At 45.2% G+C, this 25,057-nt stretch overlaps 2 protein-coding genes across 4 annotated transcripts; one reads left to right on the plus strand and one right to left on the minus strand.

Annotated features, from left to right (window-relative positions):
* Positions 1–375: 375 nt before the first annotated feature.
* Positions 376–25,057, plus strand: LOC116899245 (glutathione S-transferase alpha-5). 3 transcript variants are annotated; one of them, XM_032900851.1, is made up of 8 exons: positions 7,941–8,024; positions 8,947–8,949; positions 12,753–12,860; positions 16,891–16,942; positions 18,486–18,618; positions 19,680–19,821; positions 22,311–22,442; positions 24,669–25,041. In XM_032900851.1, the coding sequence occupies exons 3-8, from the start codon at positions 12,774–12,776 to the stop codon at positions 24,786–24,788; spliced, it is 666 nt and encodes a 221-aa protein (XP_032756742.1). In that variant the 5' UTR covers positions 7,941–8,024; positions 8,947–8,949; positions 12,753–12,773; the 3' UTR covers positions 24,789–25,041. The 3 variants fall into 3 exon arrangements, with proteins under 3 accessions (XP_032756741.1, XP_032756743.1, XP_032756742.1); XM_032900850.1 differs by lacking the exons at positions 7,941–8,024; positions 8,947–8,949 and adding an exon at positions 376–548 and having other exon boundaries at positions 24,669–25,057; XM_032900852.1 differs by lacking the exons at positions 7,941–8,024; positions 8,947–8,949; positions 12,753–12,860 and adding an exon at positions 376–548.
* LOC116897733 (E3 ubiquitin-protein ligase makorin-1-like) lies at positions 14,622–16,056 on the minus strand. The gene is given in 3 exon segments (XM_032899179.1): positions 14,622–15,496; positions 15,499–15,871; positions 15,985–16,056. Coding segments are annotated over 3 exon segments (1,320 nt in total).

The raw sequence follows: 25,057 nt of genomic DNA on the forward strand, positions 1-25,057 counted from the left end.
CTTAGGATTAAATGGTGTCTGAAAACAAACTGGTAGTACTTAGAATGAGGTTCTTTTGCTTGTCCCCGACAAGCTGGTCTGTTCTGTACCTTACCACCGGGTGGTCCAGTCAACAGAAATAGTCCCTGGTGCCATCAGCATGCTCTTTAGAGCACCTCCCTCCCAGCTTAGAAGCAGAGATGTCCCACTCGTTTTAGCCCTTGCCTGCCACCCATGAAACCTCATGGGGAGTTTCTTGGAAAAATCCATCCTCCTTGAGACTCAAAGAGTTAAATCTGTCTGAAACAGGTTCTTCCAGCTTTCTGTTGATATGGAGGAAGAAACACATTAACCAGCTGTTAAGCAACTCAGGCATGACTTCGCATTTTTTCCTTATCCCTTATGTAAATTCCTGGCCTCTGGACACTGTAGGAGCTGCTTTTCCCTTATTGGATTGTCTCCCCTTAACTGGGAAGGGCTCATTCAAATTTAATAAATAGCTTATAGAAGAGCAGAAACTCTTTCATACGCTGGAACTAGCTTTTCAGAGGGAACAGATTTTTAGCAAGGTAAGTACTAAATCAAATCTTTATCTCACACACACACACACACACACACACACACACACACACACACACGCACCCCTTAGATTCCTAGGAAATAATTTAGTGCAAGAAAACACCTATTTTATACTGACTAGGTATGCTGCATTCAGGACGGTCTAAAAATTGACCATTCCATTTCTGATGGATACATTGTTACAGAGATGTAAAAGGAAAGGATTTAGGAAATTTGGACATGAGAATTTAATGGGAAGAGAAAATTAACCTCATAAATAAACATTAGGAGGTAATAACCCTAGACAAACTGCAATTATGTCCAGGGAAGAGAAGCGTGGGACTTACCGTGTTGTAGCTCTGACGGGAGAGGTTTCCCCTATGGAAATGTTGCAGCTCTGATGGGAGAGGTTTCCCCTGTGGAGATGTTGCAGCTCTGAAGGGAAAGGCTTCTGGGCAGTTGGGAACCAAGTACCACAGAGACACAGTGCACAACAAACCTGGCACTGGAGATTTCCTGGGAGGGATAGGAGAAGGTGGCTGCCCCTGCAGGGTGAGAACTGAAGAGGAGAAAGGCTTGGACACGGCTTGTTTTGAGGGGGGAGTTTTTTAAGGTGGAAATTTCCAGGGTGAAGATCAGTAAGATTTCAAGTTCTGAGCTTGGAGCTTGAAACAAGCTCATGGATTGGCGGGAATTTTGAGCTCGGGAAGTGGTGGATTTCCATGTTCAAGGATTGGGTAGCTTTTGTCATCCAGAAGTGGGCTTATACCTTTTACCCTACATTCCCTGGTTTTTAATAATACTAATAGTAAAATGTAGTTAATAATAATTAATAATAATGCAGCCAGGTGGTAGGGAGGGGTGGTGCAACATTTTCATTAGACTACTTTCTGCTGATTGGGGGTGCCAAAGTTCTTGGGGGCAAACTTGATCTTCACTATCAGGGTGTAGTCCATAGTCACAGCCTCCAGCTCAGTAGATAGTGGCTAGTCATTGCATAATAACAACTGAATAAAGGTCTGGTTAGATGTCCTTCAGATCTCTTGTTGGAGAAATCTAGACAAGAAGTTTATAAGGCAAGGTGTCACTAGTAGGATTAAGAAAAGGAGGAAAAAGGGGTTAAGAAAGGCAGTATCCAGTTCCTTATTAAACTGTCAACGAAGCCATTGAGCGGTTTCTTAGTGTTTTTGGAGATCTGTCTGGAGCTGCCACATCTGATCCTTTACTATAACCAATTGGTTAACTCAAAAGCACATTCCTCCTTGAACAAGAGACAAAGGCCACCTCTCTGCTCTTAGTAAAAGGAATCCTTGCTGATGTTGTAGAACCATGGCGGCTAGCCAGTCTCTTTGGCCCTGGAGGATGAGGATGGTCTGAGTCACCCCCTGGAGGTCCTGAATGAACTGAGAGGAAAACTGATAATAGATAATAAGAAAAGTCTCATGATTTCCAGTGGCAATGCCAGAAGTTTTTTTCCAGGGCCACAAGAAGGAATAAGACCTGAACCACTCCTTTCTCATGCCGTGCCAGTATAAGCCCAGGGATGGGAACCGGCCAGGGTTCCTCTCCAGGAACCACTTATAATTGTGGGAAAAGAAACACCAGGGTACAAGCCCCAGACTACCCAGCCAAGGGTAGGTGGGGGGGGGTTCAGCAGTAAATATGAGTGCTTCAGAGAATCAAGGCTTGTGACCCTCCAGACACAGGGGCTGGGTGGTTATGCTCAGGGTGAGGGTATTACATAGTCTGAGGAATCCAATGTGTCCCAATGGAGTTAAAGCAGTTAGTGATACCAGAGCGAGAGGTATGGGGAAGGCAAGTGGTGGGAGTGAGATTTGGTTTAAAGCAAGGTGCAAAGACTGATAAGCGAGGCCACAAGTGGTGGCCATGGGTTTGACCCAGAAGGGACACACAACCAACATCCTTCAAAGTGGTCAGCCACCGTGTTATTCAGTAACTGATCTGCAATCGGGACAGCCAAGATTTGTCCCAGGGTATTTGTAGGACCAGTGTGGGTAACTTCTTTAAGTTTCTGACCACTTTTTACAGTAACATTCTTTTTGATCATAGAGAAAACAGGCATGAAAGAGAGATGGATAAGGGAGTTTTAAGGAACTGAATTTTGGCTTTTGATAGCCTGAAAGAACAATTCACCAACCTTGTTAGGAAGGACTGTTGGTTAGAGGGGAGGGCCTCTTGGAAAATAAGCATCTTTATGTAAAAGCTACCCATGACAGGTGCAGACAGAAGGCAGTGAGGAGAGAGCAAGTTTAGACATAAAAGATTTTTAGATCCGTTGTTTGTAGTGACAGAAGTTGCCACCACTGAAAGTTGACCCTGGCAGTTTGGGCCATTGAATTGTACCGAGGTCAAGCTATTTGTAGTGACTGAGGGAAGCTTTAATAAAAGTCCATGAGTCCATGGAGGAAGTGAAGAAGGGTCACAAAATGGACTGTGAGAAAGGGAGTGTCTATAAGTTCCAAGTGGGAGCTGAGAGACAGGAAGGGCTTACAGGAGGCAGGGAAACAGGGAGGGTTACAATAGCGGAAGGGATACAAAGTTTCTTACTAACTTGCCCAATTAGTAGAGCTCCTGGGGGTGTAGCAGGCTCCAGGAACCAGAGAGTGGAGACTTACTGAGTAGGTGAGACCCTTTATCCCTGGTCAGATCCAAAGTTTAGTAAGATGTTGTCCGGGCTAATTTGCAGAGATGGACTACAAAGGATATGACCTAAGTGTTTTATAAGCTTGGGTTTATGAAGAGACAAAGAGAATAAGTCACCAGGCTACAGCTTGACCAAATAGATGTGGGCTGAACCCTGGGGTAGAACCGGCTCGGTCTAAGTAGAGGCAAAGATATTTTGAGACAGTGGATCTAGAGGATTGGAAAAGAAGGTATCCTTGAGGTCTAAGATAGAAAAACGAGAGGTCCCTATAGGGATGGTGGGGAGGAACACATAAGACAGTACTCTCATGTCACTCATGCCTAAAAGACACCTGAGACCCCATGAAAATGAACTGAGTAAGATGAGAGCAAACAAGGCTTAAAGATAGGAAAAAAAATTGAGCTCTGGCAATAATGGACAGTGGAGGGAGGTAAGAGCCTCACTAGCCCCCAGACAGCATCTACAGCACTTACTGTAGTTGGCCTACTCCTTTGCTTTCTCCTCCCACTTTGCAACAAACTTACAGATTCATCAACCATAACTTAAAAGACAAGACATCAAGACATTCTCTCATCCTTTCTCTCTCTCTTCTCTCTCTCTCTCTCTCTCTCTCTCTCTCTCTCTCTCTCTCTCTCTCTCGTGTGTGTTTGAGGGAAGACCACACAGAGACAAACTCCCTGGAATGGAGAAAGAAAGCCTGAATATAGAGAATGGGAAATCTCTTTCCATTTCCTGTATCACTCAACAGTATTTGTAGAGATCCCGAATAATACTGAGACTTAGGATGTCATTAGGCAACATTTTGGATTGATTATCCAAGGGGTAGATTATCTAAGGCCAGATTCAATTGCAAAAGCAAATAAATATGGAGCCCTTCAGGTCGGATGCCACGTGATGGGGCTGAAGGTTTTCTAAAAGGAATCCCAAGGGGGAAATGAAAAGGTACGGAAGACACCGGTCCCATGGATGAGAGTGGGGAAGAAAAGTGTCACTGCAGCCTGTTTGCAGGCATCCCCAGGACCCAGGGAGGAGGGGAGGAAGACAGGAGCCTTTGAGTGGATCACCACTGCTTAGGGGTTTAGCCTCACTAAGCCTAAGCAGAGACTCATGCCTGGAACTAGGCTTTTGTGGAGGCCAGATGTGAGGACAAGCCTGAGAGAAGGGTCTGGAATGGTATCTAGAGGATCTGTGGGATTATTGCCAGCTCTGAAAGGGAGGCAGAAGAAGAGGGCAGGATGGGACACAATAGTCTGGTTGGACTTAAGGATTGTAGTTCCAGAGGTAGGGGAAGAAAAGGGTCAGGTAAAGGAGACCAGCCTTAGCTTTAACAATCATGCTGGGGGTACCCCTGGGGTTACCAGCAGAGTATCAGGTGCTAAAAATTACTTCCTCAGACTCAGGAAAGCTTTTATACCCAACCAAAGGGTCTTACTGGATTGCCTTTGGTGAATGGGGTGCCAAGTGATAAGTGAGCCAGGTGAGTGTGTTGTTGCAGGTAGACTGGCTTAGACCCCAAGGAGGAGTTGCAGGCACCAGGAAAGCCTGTCCGAAGTATAGCACATGTCCGTGTTACAGCCCTTAGGGAGAAGACTTTCCCAATGGAGTTGCTACAGCTCTGAGCGGGGAGGTCCCCCATGGAAGTGATATAGTTCTGAGGCGAAAGATTCCTCCTATAGGAATGTTGCGTTTTTGAAGGGAGTGGAGTGGCATCCTAGCAGTAGGGAACTAAGAAATGGTACAAAGTCACACTGCACATAAAACCTCACCCAAGAGAGTTATTGAGAGAGATGCAGGAGGGCGACTACCCCCCAACCCAGGATAGAAGCAGCAGGGAAGTGAGTAAGAGACAGATTTCATTTAGGGTTTCTTAGGGTTGGAATATTCCAGAGTGGGGATTGGTACAGTTGTAAGTTCTGTGAATGGTGCAAGCCCAGGGATTGATGGAACTTCGCCCTCCGGGACTGGCTATTTTTGTGCTCAGGGACTGGTGCATTTGATCACCTAGAAGAGGTTGAGACTGTTTACTCTACATTTGGGCTAGGGTTGCTTTTTGTATAGAAGAAACCAATGTGCAACTGTGGCTTGTGATGCTGCGACAAGACAAAGAGAATTAGACATGGGGAGCAAAACTGAGGTCCTCACCTCTGCTGGCTGACACTTAAGATTATGAATTATGTTTAGAGTCAAAGCATGTGTCTTGATCACTGACCTCTTTAAACTGTATTCTTTCTTATCAGTCTAAAAACTAGTACAATATGCCGTATAAACTACATACCAGTGGAAGATGCCTGATAAACTATGCACAATATAGTTTATAGGTGGTGGGGATCTTTGGATAAAAGTAAGCCTGACTAAACATATTGCCTAACCTTTAAGTCCTTTGGACAATTATAACGCCACTATGTTAATAGATCTATCTATCTATCTATCTATCTATCTATCTATCTATCTATCTATCTATCTATCTACCTATCTGCCCATAATTGGATACATGCAATTATTCCTTCCTTTTTCAGAAACGTAGAGCCTACAGTAACTGTAAAAAGTAACTGAGTTCATTAAGATATTTTCAATGCAGTCTATCATTATATTGTATTTCTGCTACCCTCTTGCCCTCTCTGTTCTGCTACTGTCCTTCCTTGCCCCAAATAGCCATCCTCCTCCCTCCATTTTTCTTTCTCTCTCTCTCCCTTCCCCTCTCTCCCTCCATCCCCCTTTCCCATCCCCCATCTGTCTAGTTAAATCTATACCAAAACTATCTTTAGGCAGTGACTCTGCAGTTTATTTCCTGTGCATTCTTTCCTTATATGTGCGAGGTATCCTGGCCACGTTCACCCCTCACTCCCGTCCTCTCTCCTTCCCACTCCATCTGCATCCCCTCTCAAAAGCATCACCCTCATAAGAAACCTACCAAGGCACTTCCACTCCCCACCCTGCAAGGGAAGGTACTCCCCTGCCTCATCTGCCATGAGCTGTCAATAGCTCTTCCATTAGGGGTGGATCACTGGAATTCCCTACCCCCAACACTAGAGTTTTAACTGGCTTGATTTTGTGCAGGCAACCTTGGCTGCATGGCTGAGTTCAAGTGTGCAGTAGCTATGTCAAGTCAAGAGGACTGCACTTTACTTGCAGCCTCCCTCCTCACTTTCCAGCTTGTAGGTTCTGTCTACCTGTTCTTCCATGATGCTCCCTGAACCATGAGTGGAGGGCAGGACCTTTTCTTAAAGAACTACAACTTTGCTTTATGCTGACCTATCCTGAAATTCTTCTCCGGGGCTTAAGTCCTAAAACTGCAGCTTTCACAGAATTGAGTCTTTGAATAGAACCCCACAAGTTGCTAAGGCTAGCACTGAGGAACCACACATTCCACTGCCTGCAACAATGTCATACAACTATGTAGGCTAAGAAAGTCCAAGCAGAGATTTACTGCTCTAGAAACAATTAATTCTAGATAGTAGGAGTGGTGGGTTTTCATCTCGTCTTTGTCACTGATCCAGTAGATCGTCAGCGACGTCGTCTCTGTAGGGTGCAAGATCTCCTAATAGAGCAGAAGAAAGACAGGGACAGAGTGGCCCAACCTCAGCCTCACTGTCTGTCAGTTGTTGTGACCTTTCCTGGGGAGACATGAACAAGTATCTACTCACCCCCAAAGAGGGCGTCATCGACAAATGAAAGAAAAAATGCCATCCACCTCTGGCTTGGTGAACCATGGACTTGATGGGGTTACTTATAGCAACCGGATCAAAGGCATTGGAAATGACTCAAAATCTGCCTCCTACAGACCCCTGACTGTAGAAAACTACACTGAAGAAAATCCCTTCTCAGAAAATGTTCCTATGGGGATGGAGGGGCCATTAGGTTTCCTTAGGTTTCATAGACTTACCTACTTAGTTTATTCCCTTTATGGGACTGTGTTTTAATTCAGAGGAAATAGCTACTCAACACTGCCCCCTTTTGACTTACCCTTTCTATGAAGGGCTACACGCTCCATTATAGGGTGTTGAGAGGGATTCCTGACCTTTACCATCCAAGAGTGTAAAGTTACCTCAGACTGGGGCAGCCCGATAGGTCTCCTCAAACTCAGCAGTGGGTAAGCAGCAGAAGCTCTGGCTCGGGAGCACTGAAGGACCCGAGTTCTCAGAACTATGGATAGGAGGGACAAACGGGGGAGCATTTGGCAGGTAGCTAGAACGCAGAGGTCATTAGATTGTGGAAGTCAACAGTGACACAGAACAAATGTTAGCACTGGGGGAATGGACCTATTATAAAAGAAAGACTGTGAAGTTTTCTGAAAGTCCAGATGTCAGAGTAACCAGGTCTAACAATTCATAGGAAGTGAGTTGGTGGAGAAGGATATTGAATAGACATTTTAGAGGAGCAGGCTGGCAAGATGCTACCCAAGTAATGTTTGGGTGAGATGTGGTCCTGATGTGACGGGAGGGAGGGAGACATCTCAGACTTCCAAAGTCTTCTGTACCTGGCAAGTAGCTGCCCATCCCAGTGCAAAACAGAGAGGTCCCCAATCTCTTAGCTCACCTGCCTTCTCTTATGATTCTTTTTGCTTGGTCATCTGAATCAGGATTCATGGATTGAGATTTCCAAAACACATATGTGAGGTTCCCGTTGAACACATTGTGCTCTGCCAGGTTTCCACAAGGCACATGGATGTCTTTAAACTCTAGAGAGAAAGAACCATGTTGGAAAATCATCCTTCCCTGGTACATCACGGTTTCTTCAGATATGATGGATGGCTGATGTGTTCATACACACACTAGTCTCCCAGGAACGGAGGCAATGGTGAACATGCTTGTGCGATGTCTCTGTTATGAGCGTTATGCCTATTGATTTATTGTGTTGTTCATTAGCTTCTGCAGGGAGGGTGCAACTTTCTACAGTGAGAAGGGAAAGGGAGACTCAGCTTTAGAAATCTATTGAGTTCATAGGTCTGTAAAAGTGGAAGGATTTAATCTGTGAGACTTCCTTCTACCTCTAAGGTGTCACCCTTAATCAGATGTTAAGATTCACCAGAAATAGAACTCCTTTAATTTACTACTTCAAGTCTTTATGGATTTGTTCATTTCAAAAGAAATCCATTTTTTCTAAACATGTTTTCTTCGTGTTCTTTTTGTGTGCTTGTATTCTGTTTTGTTATTATTTTGAAACATCTGGCTAATATTTAGCTCAAACTCTTATCCTCCTGCCTCCCCTCTCAGGTACTGGGATGGAAGTTGTGTCCCAACTCACTCAGCACAAGTGTTCTTAGTGGGACAAAGACAGCAACATTAATCTTCTCACACTGAGTTCCTAAAGCCTCACAGTAAAGCACTGAAAACCTTTGTCTTTTCTTTCCCTGAAGCCTCCCCAAACCTGCTAACAGAAAGGCATTCGTGCGTTAGATGCTCCCTCTAGTCCCTCTTCCAACACTGACTTGGCTGAAGGACTCTGGGAAATGGGCAGTAGGTGCTCAGGAGAGCAGCATGGCGCTCAGGAGAGCTCCAGGGCACTCAGGAGAGCTCCAGGGTGGAGTGGAGAAGCCCTGACCTGTGACTAGGACAAGGGCAATACTCTGAGAGCGGGAGTGTGTTGCTTCTCCCCGAACTCCCTGAAGACCTCTGTGAAGGAGCACCAACAGCTGGTGGTGACAGGACAGCTCCTCCTCAGACCTGGTTGTGGCTGAGGAACACGTGAGGTCTCATGAAATCATTCAGTTTCTTCTGGTTCTCATCCTCTGTTGACTCTGTGAGGCTGTGTGATTCCCTTTGTCCTGGTGGAGAATTAACCATTGGAAAGCTCTTGTATAGAGACTGGCGAATGTCCAAGTGAAGGGCATTATGATGAAATGCCATGTAACATGATCCTCTATAGATGCTAATCGGATTAGTGAGCAGATTTGAACCGCTTGACCCAGTGTTCCCAACAAGTATTCACCTGCTGCCACGTAAACTTTACTCTCGCTTCCTTCTTCTGAATCATCCCAGCTGATAAGAACATGCAATACTCACCCTCTACAGCTGTAAAATTAATGGGGTGATTATTTTTACAACAAATTTTATTACATAAAGTTTGGGGCTTAGGAGCTCTGCTTTTAAGGCAAACTATTTAGTTTGTTCTCTTAAATCCAAGTGTATGTACCTAAAAATATGCATCTATTGGTAAAGACAAGGATAGTGTTTCCAAGTGTACACCATCAAACACTCTTCAAGGGGATCTATTCTGTTCTATAACAGCTTTTTAGTGCTGTAGGGAGAAAAATGTGATTCCCCCAAGTCTAGCACTGGAGCAATCCCTGGGTGTTTAGTTTCTACCCACGACCTCACTGGTCCCATCTATCCCAGAAGCCATTGCTTTTTATTCTCTGTTTGTTTGCTGTGTCCTACCTCCAAGCAGCCTGAGATGGGATGCTGTCAAATTTCCTTACTGGACTCAGTCAAGACTTCCTATTTATTCACAATGACCAAACGAGCATACAGACTCGCTTATAACGGTACTTATAGCATACACACACTGAAACTAAACACTCACCAATCTGTTTAACTTTTTGTACTCTGGTACATCCTATCCTTTTTCTACTTCGTTAAAAAGTTGGATTTCATAGCCTACCTAGAGATTTCCATTCATATTTAAAAAAAAAAAATCTAATACCATATATCTTGATTAGGGTTTTACTGCTATGAGCAGATACCATGACCAAGGCAACTCTTATGAGGACATTATTTATTTAGAGCTGGCTTACAGGATCAGAGGCTCAGTTCATTATCAAGGTGGCGAGCATGGCCATGTCCAGGAAGGCGTGGTGTAGGAGGAGCTGAGAGTTCTACATCTTGTTCCACAGACAAACAGGGGAATACTGGTTTCTCATCTAGGAAAAGTGTCTTAAAGCCCATGGCTGAGCTGGAGAGATGGTTCAGTGTTTAAGAGCACTGGCTACTCTTCCAGAGGTCCTGAGTTCAAATCCCAGCAACCACACAGTGGCTCACAACCATCTGTAATGAGATCTGATGCCCTCTTCTGGTGTGTCTGAAGACAGCTACAGTGTACCTATGTATAATAAATAAATCTTAAAAAAAAAATAGCCCATGCCCACTTGACACACTTCCTTCAACAAGGCCACACCTACTCCAGCAAGGCCACACTTCCTAATAGTGCCATTCCCTGGGCCAACCATATTCAAGTCATCATACAGTAGTTAATAAAGCCCAGACTTGGTTTCAAATAGAAGAGTGAATGGTAGATCAGCAGTTTATTTTTGCATAGATTTCTCCAAAACCCATCTCCACAGCTGTACACTGAATTCAATTTTTAAGGGTTCCATCAAATGACTTTTTTTTTTTTTTTTTTTTTAGTTCTTTTTTTCGGAGCTGGGGACCGAACCCAGGGCCTTGCGCTTCCTAGGCAAGCGCTCTACCACTGAGCTAAATCCCCAACCCCAAATGACTTTTTTATTAGGAGAAAATGACGATAAACTGACGAGGATTCCCAGTGTGGTGGATGTGGAAAAACTTTAGCTTGGTGTCTGGTCCAAATTACATGTTTCCAAATCACAGAGGAGAGGCATCCCTTCCCATGTGATGGGATCCCAGTCAGACAAGAGAAGCTGCTTGTCCCAATTGTGCCTTTTGTAGAAACAGAGTAAGCTGCAGGAGGGGGCTGAGGAAGGAGTCAGAAGCAGTAGGCTCCTACTAGAGTCTTCAGGGACTGTCAGAGTCAGAGCAGGCAACTCCACGGTGACATTTACCAGAAGAGAGAAGGTGGAGGAAGGAAGAAGCTGAGAGGTCAGATCTAATCTGGAGTTGACTATGATGGGTGGCATAAGCCAGGAGAAACAGATAATCCACTCCTTAGGAGAGTTCTTTCTAAGCAGTATCCTGGTTCAGTTAGGAGTGGCCCAACCTGTTGGAATTGGGTCCATTTGTCCCCCTTTTTGTTTTTTCCATCACCAGATAAATTGAGGATTTGACTGCTCCAGGTGTGGTTAAGGGGGTGAATTTTATTTATTTATTTATTTTTTTTTCTTTTCTTTTTTTCGGAGCTGGGAACCGAACCCAGGGCCTTGTGCTTGCTAGGCAAGCGCTCTACCACTGAGCTAAATCCCCAACCCCAGTGAATTTTAGTTTTGACATAAGAGAGGATACTGGACAGAGTCCATAGCAAAGAGAGAACATAGTAGTCTGACAGAATGCAGTAGCCTGAACATGGCCACCAGACTGGATATGGCCATAAAAGAAGTAAGAATAGAGGAGGGTGAGGGTTGGAGGAGGGGAAGGGGGAGGGGGGATGAGGAGAGGAAAGAGGGGAGGGAGAGGGGAAGGGAGGGGGAGAAGGGGAAAGGAGGGGAGAGAGGGAGAGGGAGGTCGAGAGGGAGAGGAGCTTTGGAGAGCATATGGGGCTAGAAAAGGCAGACACAGAGAAGAAGATAACGAGAGCGTGGGCGAAAGAGGGAATATAACCAAAATAGCAGGGTTATAATGAAGACAAGTGGCTTGGGGTTGGGAGGTCCACGTGCTGGGAAAGTTTAGGGTTAAAGGCCAGAAGGGCTAGGCTGCTAACATGCACGTTGAAATGTGTAGTGGGTACTTGTGATACTGAGGGGAGGCCAGCATGGTTTTGGGTATGATATTAGGAACCACAGATAACTTTCTGTCTGTGGTAAGGGAAATGGCTCCTTTTGGTAGAGGGGAACCTGCTTCAGGCTTCCCAAGTTCCTGGGAAAGGCAGGCATTTGCCTAGCCACAGGAATTTGGGGAAATGGGTCCTCTTGGCGTTGCTCCTGTGTTCTGTAAAATGGATTCAGCAGCACTTCTTTTCCTTGATTCCACACTGAACTGTAGAAGCACGAAGTCTGTAAGTGTCTGCTCTCTGCTTTCGGTCAAATGCAGCTTAACAGCCAAAGGGCCGAACAGTGCCTGCTGCCGTGGCCATGGCTCTGTCAGCCGTGTCCTCTGGGTTTGATGTGCTCGCTTATGAGGGAACAGAGCCTTCTTGTCTTTGTTCCTCCCTCTGACTCTTCCTGTCCATCCCTGACTGCAGGGCAATTGTGCACACTGCATTAAACTTACTGATGTCCAGGTTCCTTAACTGAGCCATGGAGAAATAGGCAGTTCATGTGGCCAGGTGCATGTTAAAGGCAGTGTGTTAGAGGAGATCTGGGCCGGGGACGAGGCTCAGGAGTACAGGGCTCGCCTAGCCTGTGAAAAGCCCTGGGTTAGACCTTCACCAGGAGGGGGAGAGGGAGGGACCCGAGAGGAGGGGAAGGAAGAGAGAGACTGTAGTTTGCTGGCACTTTGTTTTCCTATAATGTCCCACACGTTACCATCCTCCACTGTGAACTCTGATCCTATGTTTTTTTAAGTCACATATTAACCGATGGAGACACTAACTGGTTTGGTGCAACCTGAGGGTGGCTCCTGATAGGTACCAATTTGGACCATGGAACAGAGTCCTGGGATGTCTCCGACCCTGCCCTAAAGAAGGCAGACACTTCCTTAGCAGCCGTTGTCCAGACCCTCGCAGGACAGACTGCTAGAACAGGCTGTGCTTCATCTCTGTTTAGAGAACTCAAGCAATTGCTGCCATGCCGGGGAAGCCAGTCCTTCACTACTTCGATGGCAGGGGGAGAATGGAGCCCATCCGGTGGCTCCTGGCTGCAGCTGGAGTAGAGGTAAGTTCTGCGTGAGTCATTTGAGTGGGACCTCGTTGTCAAACACTTTCCTCACACGAACTGACAAAGCGTCTTACTGAATGACCTAAGATAAAAAAGTGCCAACTCTTGATTCATAGATTTATCCTAATAGATTATGAATTGTTTTTGTCATCGATCATTAACATTAAAATATGGGCCGGGGAGATGGCTCAGCAGTTAAGAGCACTAGCTGCAATTCCAGAGGAACTGATTTCAATTCACACTACACACACACACACACACACACACACACACACACACACACACACACACAAACACACACACACACACACGCACATGCACACACATGCACACACACACAAATGCATGTGCAGAGAATAAATCTTCAAAACAACAAAATATGTGTAATTTATCAAAATGTATACACTCTATTTTAATGAAAATAATCTGTAAAAGACCAAAAAACAAAAATATTTGCCAATTGAGAAAAAGAATAGAAAATGAACACTGTCTATTTGACCTTAAGTTACCTTAGTTTTTATATGATCATATATTGTAGCTGTTTTTGCATATCTATATTTTATTTGCAGTTATTCATGTATGTTTATCCGTGTGTGCAGATGCATATATGTTTATGTTTACATGGGAAGGCACATGTGTAGAGGTGAGAGGGCAAACGGCAGTGTGACTTCTCAAGTACCAGCCAGACCAACCAGCTTTCATTTTAATGTGTATAAAGACAGGTTCTCTCACCAGCCTGGAGCTCACCGCACGAACAGCACGCACGCAGACATACACACAAACAGTGCACACCAAGCATGGCCAGGGAGCCTCAGCTTTGCACAGATCTCTGTGTCTCCTGCTCTGTGATTCCAAGCAGGTATGATCATATCCAGCTATTTCACATGGGATCTAGGGGTCAAACTTAGGTTACCCTGCATGTGAGGCAAGCATTTTTCCAAATGAGCTCTTTTTCCAGCCGAGTGTCCTATTGTTTCTCAGGAGAAACAATCTGAATTATTTAAGGATGAGCTAGTGAGTGGCAGAAGAGGTGAGGCCAAGGCAGTGGGGAATGGAGATGAATGAGAACAAAGGACAATCAGACACAAATGCACACACGCACATAGACACACACACAGACACACACACATAGACACACACAGACACACGTGAGTGCACACACACACACAAACAGCATGCACACACACACAGACACACACAGAGACACGCATACAAACAGTACACACACAGAGACATGCACACAAACAGTGCACACACAGAGACACGCACACAAACAGTGCACATACAGAGACACGCACACAAACAGTGCACACACACAGAGACACACACAAACAGCGCACACACAGGCACACACACAAACACACGCACGTGCGCGCGTGCACACATATACACACACACTCATATACACATGTCTGTGTGTCAATGTGTAATAAAACAAACCTCTTTATATATTGACTTAAAAAATTAAAAGATTAATAATAGACACAATAAATAACCCCCCCATAAAAAGGAAATGAAAGAGTTGAATACTTGAATACTTTTTTTTTAACTTTAAGATTTATTTTTGTAACTTTTGAAACAGAGAAAACAACACTCTCTTGGGGGAAAGATGAGGGTAGAGGAACAGGCCCTGGGTAGTGATCACAGCCCCTGGAGTTTGAGAGGCCGGCCTAGGAGAGCCACACGCACTGCCGCACAGCACAGGGGACAGCTACTGTCTGAGGCTCCGCAGACCCGTTCCTGCACCACACAAAGCTGCTATAGCTCCAAGTCCTAAAAACCCTCCAGCTCATCGTGAAACAAGTCCCACTCGTCCTCAAAGTCTGTCAGCTCGTCGTTCCCACCTGCAGCCAAAAGCATAAGCAACATCTCGCTCAGCTCAAAGGTGACAACCTCCTCTGGGTCGTGGTCAGAGGGGTTGTTCTCTCTCTCCTCAGTGAGCTCCCAGAAGTGGCTCCTTCGTTGGGCCTGGTATCTGCTTGATGTTCCCACTTTCTGTCTCTGTGGCTCCTCTCTACGGCCATCAGGGTACGCATGCTTGTAAAAACAGTTCCCTCCAAATGGGCAGCTCCCGCGCCCTTCGTCAAAATACCTGCACGCCGTGTTGCTCATGGCCTCCTTGTGTTTCTGAATGAGTTTCTGCTTCTCTTCTTTCTCTGCCACCCAATACTCACTTGGAATGACAAAGTTAGAAGTGATCCGGCATTCGGGGCAGGACTTTATGATCTTGCTGTCAAATTGTTTAGCACTTCTCCACGTGCGAATACACTTGAGACAGTAGGTGTGGTTGCAGTTGGAGAGGATCCCAAAGCAACGCTCGCTGGGGTTGGCTTTCTCATAGACCACATCCATGCAGATCCCACACACCATGTCCTTGCTGCGTTGAACAGCAAAAGAGAGCTCCATGTCCTTCTCATGGGCCTCAATGCACGATTTTATGTGCTGTGACCTCTGGGCAGCAACCATTGGGTGTAGGGCCAGCAGGCCACGCATGTCATAGGAGTCTCCGTGGAGATACACACAGTTTTCCCCATAGTGACACTCTCCCACTGCAGCATAGGGGCAAAGCTGCTTCTCTGTCTCCACGGTAGTTGGCTCCTTCTCTGACTCCTCCTTGGTCACTGAGCCCTGCAGGGTACTTCAGTGCAGGATGGGGCAGTACGGCCACAGTAGGGGTGTCCAGGGACGAACTCAATGGCATTCACCCAGTCCTCTGAACCCGCTGCTACAGTTGGAATGTTTGGGTTTCCTGACTCAGCTTCGCCTGGATTCATTTCAGCAAGTGATCCAACACCAGAAGGGAGACTTGAGGAAGCAGCAATGGAGGATGGCTTTGCACTCGGATCTGTGGCAGTCACTTCTTCCTGTTTCAGTGGCTTGCTGTGTTCGTATCTGCAGAGGTCTCCATAAACACAGTACCCTCTTTGAAAATACTTGCACACTACGCCATATGGACTGTCAGAGAGGTCATGAGAGCATCGACAGTTATCTCCTTCCTTACTCAAATACTTCTTAGCAATGAGGTTACATTAAATTTCACAGCACCCCTAGGGGGGGCTGGAGATCAATTTTAGGCCCAGCCTGTGCTGAAAACTGGAGGACTTAGAACACAGCATCGTACCTGGTACCTGGGGCGTGTGTGGCTCCTAAACAAAGGTCCTGTTTGCTCCAGGATGGGCTTGCCCTGGCGCATCCCAGCTTGGCAAGGAATCCTGGGGGTTTTAGACCCAGCAGAAGAACCTGGTTCGTCTTAGGCTGCTGGGAAAAGATTACTCACCCAGTCAAAAGTTGATCACATCAGGCAGAGAGAAAGATAGGGGGGAAAGGAGAGGTCCTCAGTCCCCACGTGGACTAGGGGCTTAACGTCTCCCTGGTCTTCCGCACCAAGATAATAGGTTTTCTCTGCCCACGAAATAAGCCAATTCAAGCCAAATTAAAAGTAAAAAAAAAAAAAAAAAAAAAAGCAGGTTATTTGCAGGGCAGCTCTCAGGTGGGTTCACCAATCCTGAGGAACAAGGCCCAGAAAATCACCATGCAGACAGGGAGATTGAGATGGGGGAGAGGAGAAAGCATGTGCCCAGGGAGGGAGGGAGGGACAGGGAAGGGGAGGGAAGGGTGAGGGAGGAAGAAGGAGGGGAGCAGGAGGGGAGGGGAAGGTCGAGGGAGGCCTCTGGGGAAGGGGAAGCCCCGCCCCTGGGCTGGAAAGTTCTGGGCAGAGGGTGGGATAACAGCTAAGCACAGGGATGCTGGGGGAACCTGGAGGCCAGGTCCACTTTGATATGTTAAATAGGAACCTCAGTCACCTTTCCAGGGTCTGAAACCCAACAGTTGTAACCACAGCTCCTTTCTTAAAGACGTCTGCTGTACACTTCCATCCATCAAGCTTAGTTCACCTGTGTACCAAACTTTAAAAAAACAAAAATCTTCTTTCATTCATATTATCTAGAGATAGGAGCCATTAGAGTGAAACACCCGGAGCATAATGAAATGAATTAATAAAGACTTCATTGTTCTTTCTGTTTTCTAGTTTGAAGAAAAGTTTCTGAAAACTCGGGATGACCTGGCCAGGTTAAGAAGTGGTAATACATAGATCTAAGTGTTCCTGGGGGTGTGGGGTGGGGTTCTGGTGGGAGGTATAAGCGTATAATTAGCTGTAATCATAAGACAGTACCTATGTCATGTTGTGGTTATTATTATTCTGTGGGGGGAGAACCACACCACCTCATTGCCTTTCAATATCTATTGGGGAGTTTCTCCCCCACTTCACGCCGTATTGTTCCCAGATAAAAGCTTTTATTATTATAAAAAGCCTTAAAGCACTAGAGCGGGGCAGATATCAACTCTCTATGCTATTGTGTCTACTCCCTCTGGTGATCCCTAAGATATCACTTTCCTTGTTCTGCCTGGGACCTACTTACCCCATCCATGGTACACATGTCCATGCATTTACCATCTACCTACCCCATGGCAGCTCCTTCCCTTTCCTCTCCCTTCCTTGTGGTCCCTCCCTCAGACCCCAAATCCTGGAACCTTTTGTTCCTCCCCTCTCTTCTGCCCAGTCCTGGCAGTAAGCATCTTTATTAACCAATCAGGGACAGCTTTCGAGGCAAGGTTTACATAGCATCATTTATACTTGAAGAGCTCTTGGGGAGGGGGTGTAACCAGATCTTGGGGGCCAGTACTTAGCATTTGAATACATAGCTGTACCAGACCAACTCCCTACACATAATTGTAGTGTTCCCTGATGAAAGGGCCGTAAATTGTAAGTCATGGGTCTTCTCTATGAGCAGATCTGAAAATCTCCCAGTTAAAGGAGCTGAAAAGCTCTTTGTAGTCTCTGAGAAACCATCCCCAGAGCCCCACGGGGGTCCCATCTCTGCTGTCACATGCTCAGTGGAGTCACCTCAGGTTCCCACAGTGCCCTCCACCCACATACAACTCACCTGATGCCAGGAGCAAATAGAAGTCAGTCACCTACCTTGAGTTCTAGCAGGTTTAACAAACTGATTTGCTAGTCGTACTGTGTTCGAGGATTAACAGAAAGATTGTGCTGGTTATGTGGAATACTACGAGAGGATAATGGGAGAAAGGGAGAAGGCCAATACCTATGGTGACAATCACTGGGCCTGTCCAGTACATACTGTCCCTTTGTGTTAGTGAAAAGCACACAGGAACCTACATAGAAGCAGATCCATGATCTTCTCATGATATTGTCTTTGGGGCTTTTTTATTTGTGATGGTACCAGATGACCATTGTCTTGTACCTCCCTCATCTTGTTCCTAAAATATATGTGAACATGAATTAAATACTCCATCCCACGCAACAGATACAGAATTAATATTCTGGATATGAAATAAAATAGGCTAAAACTTAGAAGATACAGCAGTTGCAGAAAATGCTATTTCATTAAAGATTTAGCAAGCTGTAAGTTGTTTTTAAAATGTCAGTGCATTCATGAAATAGTCTTTGTTTCAAGTGTTCTCTCTCTTTCTCCATAACACACACACACACACACACACACACACACACACACACACAGAGAGAGAGAGAGAGAGAGACAGACAGACAGACAGACAGACAGACAGACATTTTACTCTCCTTTTTCTTTCTTCATCCAATAGATGGGAGTTTGATGTTTGAACAAGTGCCCATGGTGGAGATTGACGGGATGAAGCTGGTGCAGACCAAAGCCATTCTCAACTACATTGCCACCAAATACAACCTCTATGGGAAGGACATGAAGGAGAGAGCCCTGTATGGTAGACTTTCTCTGGAAAAGATTTTATCCTCTCATAAGTGAACATAACCATGGCTAGGGATTCATGAACACAATGGTGTGTGTGCTTGGATGTGCACACACTGACATCTGTTAGGAGGAGTACCATAGAGTATCCATAGAGGAGTATGGGGTGGGGCTAGAGAAGTCTTGCTGTAGAATAGAAGATGTTGGAGTTCTCTTTCCAAAGGATTTGTTTAGTCTTTAGAAGAGATATTCTAGCCAATAACTTTGGATGAAGGCCAAGTCTTTGACTGACAATAAAGAGAGGGATCCAAAGAGCTGACCTTCTAGTTCTAGCCATTCCAAGACATATAATGCTAACCATGACCCCAGGTTTCCATTTAAATCTACATACAGTCAGCCTGCCTGGGGCTCATAGAGCCCCGTGCAGAGTTGCATGGCACTTTTCGAAGGGACTGAATGAAGGCCTTTGAAGTTGCCAAGACTAATCGTCAGGATCTCTCTATGATACAAGCACTCCATTCAAACTAAAGTCTTCTCTGATACTGTGCGTTATTTCTCAAAGGTTAAATACCGAGTCGGTCACCAATAACCTAGCAGTTTCTTTACTAGATAAATATATAAGTGAAATGAAAATACGTGCTCAGGAATGATTGCATGGGAATGTGCATAGATGCGTTCACTATGATGTTCAAAAATAATTAAGCCAAGGGTTAACCGAAGACTGGATGCAGAGGAGAACACTGCTTGCTATTCAGGTCATTCAAAGGGGAATGTTATTGGATGCAGTGGTGTTGCCTTTAATCCCTGAGCTCAGTGACCAAGGCAGGCAAACTGCTGTGAGTTTAAGGCCAGTCGGTCAACACAATGAATTATAGCCCAGCCAGAGCTTCATAGAGAGACTGCATATATTTTTAAAAATCCAAAAGGATTGCTAACCTGCATGTCTAAAGTCAGATTGCTACTGCAGGCTCCACAGATCAGAGGTAAACAATTTTACCGCTGCCCTTTGTCTCTTTTAAGTGTAAAAACCTCAGGTGGAAGAGCTTCAGCAGAACGCTTGTCTGTTTTTCAGCATCGACATGTATGCAGAAGGTGTGGCCGATCTGGAGTTGATGGTTCTCTATTACCCCCACATGCCCCCTGGGGAGAAAGAGGCGAGTCTTGCCAAGATCAAGGACAAAGCAAGGAACCGTTACTTCCCTGCCTATGAGAAGGTGAGTGAAAGCTCACTGACTGACCTTCTGCCCATTCAGAGAGTCTAGGGGTCCTCAGGGGACATCGGAGCAACTGAAGTTGCTATAACAGAAGTGCTAAGCCTGTTCAAACCTGTTATGAAGTATAACATGAAGACCCTCCGGGTTGGTGCCTGGCCAGACTTGTGCCTTGGTTCCTGGATGCTGGCCTTCTGTCTGTGTCTTCAATTGCAGATGGGGTGTGGGGGTCACGAGAGTCCCCTGTGTAGGGAGCAGGGATGCCATTCTCGAGCACTTCACCTATAGTTAATCTATTCCTCTCTCAAGGGTCCTACTCGCTAATGATGCTGTGGGCTGGGGTTCTTTGAATCTTGATTTGGGGGGCAGACAGAGATCCTCAGTCACAACACAGGAAGAAGGGAACAGCCTGGCTGTTCTTGGGCTGTTGGTCTTCACTTTCAGAACAGACTTCATTCCTGTTAACGAAACACCTAAACTTTGGAGGTGTTGTGTAAATGTAGAATGAGAAGAAACTTTGGGATACTTAGAGCAGAGAGAAATCGTTTCTTGTTTTTGCTTTTTTTTTTTTTTTCAAAAATTTTTGTTGGGCTGTGACCTACCCTAGAGTTTTTCTAAAAGATTTCACAGTCGCAATTAGAACTCGGACTCGTGAACATCCGAGCCACACTAGGGGCTGCACTTGATTAAACAGAATATCACCATCTTTTGACTCAAGAGCGTCACGGAGAAAGTAACGCGTCAGAAAATATTCTGCCCCTCATACATGGAGGCCCGTAACAGGGGGCCATCAGAAGACGATTGTTCCGTGTCAGGATGGATTTGAAGTATCTACAATAATGGCAGAGTCGTGGAAGGGAAGAGACAGGGAGGAGATGTAAAGGGGGAAAATTGCCAGGATTAGCAATGTTCCTCTCAGAATTAGAACAAAATAAAGTTACACAAAATAAAAGAATAAAGCTCTGTCTTTACGCATGTAGGTGTGTTTGTTGTATGTATACGTCTTCCTGAGAATTCCACTTGCAAACAAAGAGGCCATGTTTCAGAATCGAACTACCTAAGGCCAAAATGAACGTGAGGGAAATAATTCTAAGCATGCAATGGTGGCAGGAGCCTTTCGTGTAAAGGAAGAAGCTCTGACTTCACCTGCTTTCACCTCACTGCGTGCTTTCCCCTTTGACATCAGGATTTCAATAATGCTGGGTATTTTAGCCCATAGCACATTTTAATCTCCCACTTGCTTTGGATAAACACTTACTGTGTATTAGATCATTCCTTCCTTCATTAATTCAACAAATACTAATTCATTGCTCGTGTGTCAGGTCTAGGGTGTAGAGAAGAACATAAGTCATCATTTCCTCAGATTCTCACTCCTGGCCCTTGTGATTAGGCTGACAGATTAGGACGTCTCCCATGAAAAGACGCTCCCCATTCGTTACAGCTTGCCTTTATGACAAGCAGTGATTTACATCTATATACATATACTTAATCTAATACGTATTTTACAACATATTATCTTTAATTGGTAGTGCTACTGGAGTTTTTTCTTCATTCTTAAGACTTTAACATGGACGAACTATTTAGGCAAATATTACTTATTACCATGATTTTTTTTTTCTAAAAACTTTCATCCATCTAGAAAAGTTGAGCTAGGCATGGTGACACATGCCCGTGTCTGGCACTCAAGATATAGAAGGAGAAGGATCCGGACAAGGTTAAGTACATAGTGTGTTTGAGGCCAGTCTGTACTACATGAAAATCTGACTCGATAAATACATGCACGCACACATGCATGCATGCATGCATACATACATACATACAGAAAGTAAGTTAAAGAACACATGTACAGTGTTGACTTAACAACAAAATTGACATCCTGTGTGTCTAGTGGGTCCATTCCTCCCCTTTCTCTGCCCTTGTTCTGATAGTTATAGTACTTTTTTCTAGTATTTGAAAATTGATTGTAGACATGTATGCAGTTAACCCCCGATGCTTCAGCAGTGCTGAGGCTCCCATGATATAAAGAGTCTGAGTCAACGTTGCAGAGATGACAGCTCAGGCCTACTGTAGATGCCACAGACACGAGAGCACTGGGAAGCAGAACGAGGAGGAAGGTAGTCACTGAAACAGTCTATGTATGGGTGAAGGGTGCAAACCCACTTCCCACAAAGAGACTACAGAGTAGGGTGAGAGGCCACCCCCACAGGTCAGGGCTTCACCCTTTTAGGGTGCGTAGGAAGAAATAGTGCAACTGGAGCTAGGAGCCAGGCATGTCTCTAAGGTGTAGGGAAGGACAGGTGACACAGTGATGGACAGAGAGATCTGCTTCTTGATTTTATCATGAGCCAGAGCCTAGAGACAAGCATGGGGCCCCATGTGCACCTGACGAGGAAGCAAAGGGACGTTTGATATGAGAGGCTCAGGAAAACTCAAGGGGTCCCCATCTGATGTCCGTTGTCTTCAAGATCTAACTAACATCTTGAATTCCTCAGGTGTTGAAGAGCCATGGACAAGATTATCTCGTTGGCAACAAGCTGAGCAGGGCTGATGTTTCCCTGGTTGAACTTCTCTACCATGTGGAAGAGATGGACCCAGGTGTTGTGGACAACTTCCCTCTGCTAAAGGTACTCTGTTTCAAGCCCTTTGAAGACAGCCCATATCTTACCTCATGGAAAGCAATATTTTGACCATCAGGCTGATAGTGGTGCAACTTCAGTTACTTCCTGAGTTCCTAGCTCTGTCCTCCAGCCATACCTATAAAATTAAACTTTAGATGCTAGTTCATGTGATAGCTTGTCACATGAAGCAATCTGAGGTGGATGCTGTCTCAGAACACATACTCTGTCTTGTATAATGGAAGACCCAAGGGCCCCACTCTTTCTCTCCACACCCTATCCCACCTTGGATTTGATCCTGATTTCAATGGGATTCTCGTCCTTCCACACTGAACGTATCTGGGGAGGGCTTTTTCAAGCTTCTACATCAACAAACATTGTATTTGTGTAGTGGTGAGTATCTGCACTGAGCTCCTGGTGGGTGACCATGCTTCTAGCCACCCATCAGAATTCTCTGGATTCACGTATGAAAGATGCACGCACACATGCACACACACTCGCACACACGCACACACGTGTGCACATCACCTTAATTTTGATATGCCTTGACTAGCTCAATGGTTGGGCACTTCCAAACCTCCCTGTGGGTAGCACACACACCCGTCCAGTACTCCTTAGTTAACACTTTCTAAATTCAGCCATGAGAGGTGTATAGGATGGACCAGGCCATGACAGGGAAGCAGAGAGATCAGACTTAAAGACGTGCTGATATATAAATCAAGGAAGCAGCCCCAGGGGCCACTCCTCAGCTTGGGTCTAGGGCTGCAAAGATAAAGTATATATTTAGAAAGTGTTAACTAATTTTTTACTTTTGTTGACAACTTTTCATATTTCTCAATGAGAAAATCCATTTTCATCAAGTCCAAAGTCTTGATAGAAAATTTGCAAGAGCCCCAGACTATTTGATCTCCCTACATGGAGTTGTGTGGAGACCTTGAAGGGATGTTGGTTTGTATTATGACATAAAATGTGATGAGCCTGGTTGGGGACCCTGAGTACCACTGATTCTGAGATGTAGTAACCTTTGTCAGAATAGTACAGGAAAGAACAATTCAGAGACAGCAAGCAATACAAATAAACAATAAATCTGAGGCAATAAAAATACTTAAATCAAAAAAAAAAAGAGTTAACTAAGGAATACTAGAGGGGAATGTGTGCTAGTGGGGAATTTTGAAAGTGCCAAGCCTTTGAGCTTGTCAACACTATATATCAACACTAAGCCGACATGCGGGTCTTTCTTTCGAGAATCCAGAGAACTCTGGCTGGTGGCTAGAAGCATGATCACCCTCCAGGAGTTCAGATCTTAGTGCATATTAACTATTCACTGCTACATAGTTCTCTCTACAGAGGCCTCCTTTACAAACATATTTTCACAATCCAACAACTCCGTGTGTGTGTGTGTGTGTGTGTGTGTGTGTGTGTGTGTGAAAGAGAGATGAATGTGTTCATATGGGGGTGCATGCATGCACTTATGCATATGAGTGCCAGATATAGACATAGGATGTCTTCCTGGATCATTCTCTATCTCATTCATTCATTCACTCATTTGAGATATAGTATGTCACTGAGCCTGGAGCTCATCAATTCAGCTTGTCTGGCTGATCAATGGATTTCAGAGCTGTCTCTCTCCACCCTCTGCACCATAACATTGAAGCAGAAACACATACTACTCTCCTAGGTTATATGGGTTGGGGATCCAAACTCACACTATCATACTTGCAGAGCAAGCACTTTGTCCACTGAGCCATTCCTAGGCCCTCACGCTCTTTATGTGCCTTTGTTTTCTGTGGTCACGTGAATAAAACTTTTGTCTACCGGGCAAGTGCTGTACCACTGGGCTATACTACCAGTCCCTGGTACTCTCATTTTTCTTTCCCCGTGAAGGTTGATAGTGACTGGGATCCAGGTTTTCCTGTTCTATTTTCTACCACCATTTTTTTCTATTCGGGTCTATGTATCTGAGAAATAAGCTGTCCTTCCCCACAGTCTACAGAAGTGGTGAGTCTGCAGGATTAACGTCCAAAGAAGAAGATGGGAACAACTCTAAGTTACATTGGGACAAAGTCCATTTCCTTCCTCTCATCTTCATTGTCTCTGGGTGTCTGTCTCCAACCTCCACCCTGGTGCTGCTGATGGAGGGGCTCGGTTGGTCATTTGCCCAGCAGGGGCACAGGGCTGGGCAAACCATAACTCTTTCTTCAGCTGCTCTCTGAGGCTCGAATTTGTCTGTTGCAGGCCCTGAGAACCAGAATCAGCAACCTCCCCACAGTGAAGAAGTTTCTTCAGCCTGGCAGCCAGAGGAAACCTTTTGATGATGAGAAATGTGTAGAATCAGCGAAGAAGATCTTCAGTTAATTCAGTCAGCTATGGATACACTGTACCCACAAAGCCAGCCTAAGAAAGCTCTGCAACAATGAAATGTTTTGACTAAATGTTGACCCTACTTATTGGGAGGCTAACATGTTTTCTAAGGCTTCTGTGTTAATTCATATAGACATGACTCATGAGGAATTGCTGGGATGCCATCTAGTTGTAGTTAAAACCACAATCACGATCACTTCCTCGGATATTTTCTTAATGTTCAATAAAACAAAACAAGCTTCTTAGACTCTGGAGTATCCAAA

This window comes from Rattus rattus, chromosome 4, assembly GCF_011064425.1.
Source record: "Rattus rattus isolate New Zealand chromosome 4, Rrattus_CSIRO_v1, whole genome shotgun sequence".
NCBI lineage: Eukaryota > Metazoa > Chordata > Mammalia > Rodentia > Muridae > Rattus > Rattus rattus.

Bases quoted from the DNA above. Each gene is read 5' to 3' on its own strand.
- LOC116899245 (XM_032900850.1), top strand. From the start codon at position 12,774: ATGCCGGGGAAGCCAGTCCTTCACTACTTCGATGGCAGGGGGAGAATG. The intron at 18,619-19,679 runs GTATGGTAGACT...TCTGTTTTTCAG, and splicing joins GACATGAAGGAGAGAGCCCT to CATCGACATGTATGCAGAAG. The intron at 22,443-24,668 runs GTACTCTGTTTC...TGTCTGTTGCAG, and splicing joins ACAACTTCCCTCTGCTAAAG to GCCCTGAGAACCAGAATCAG.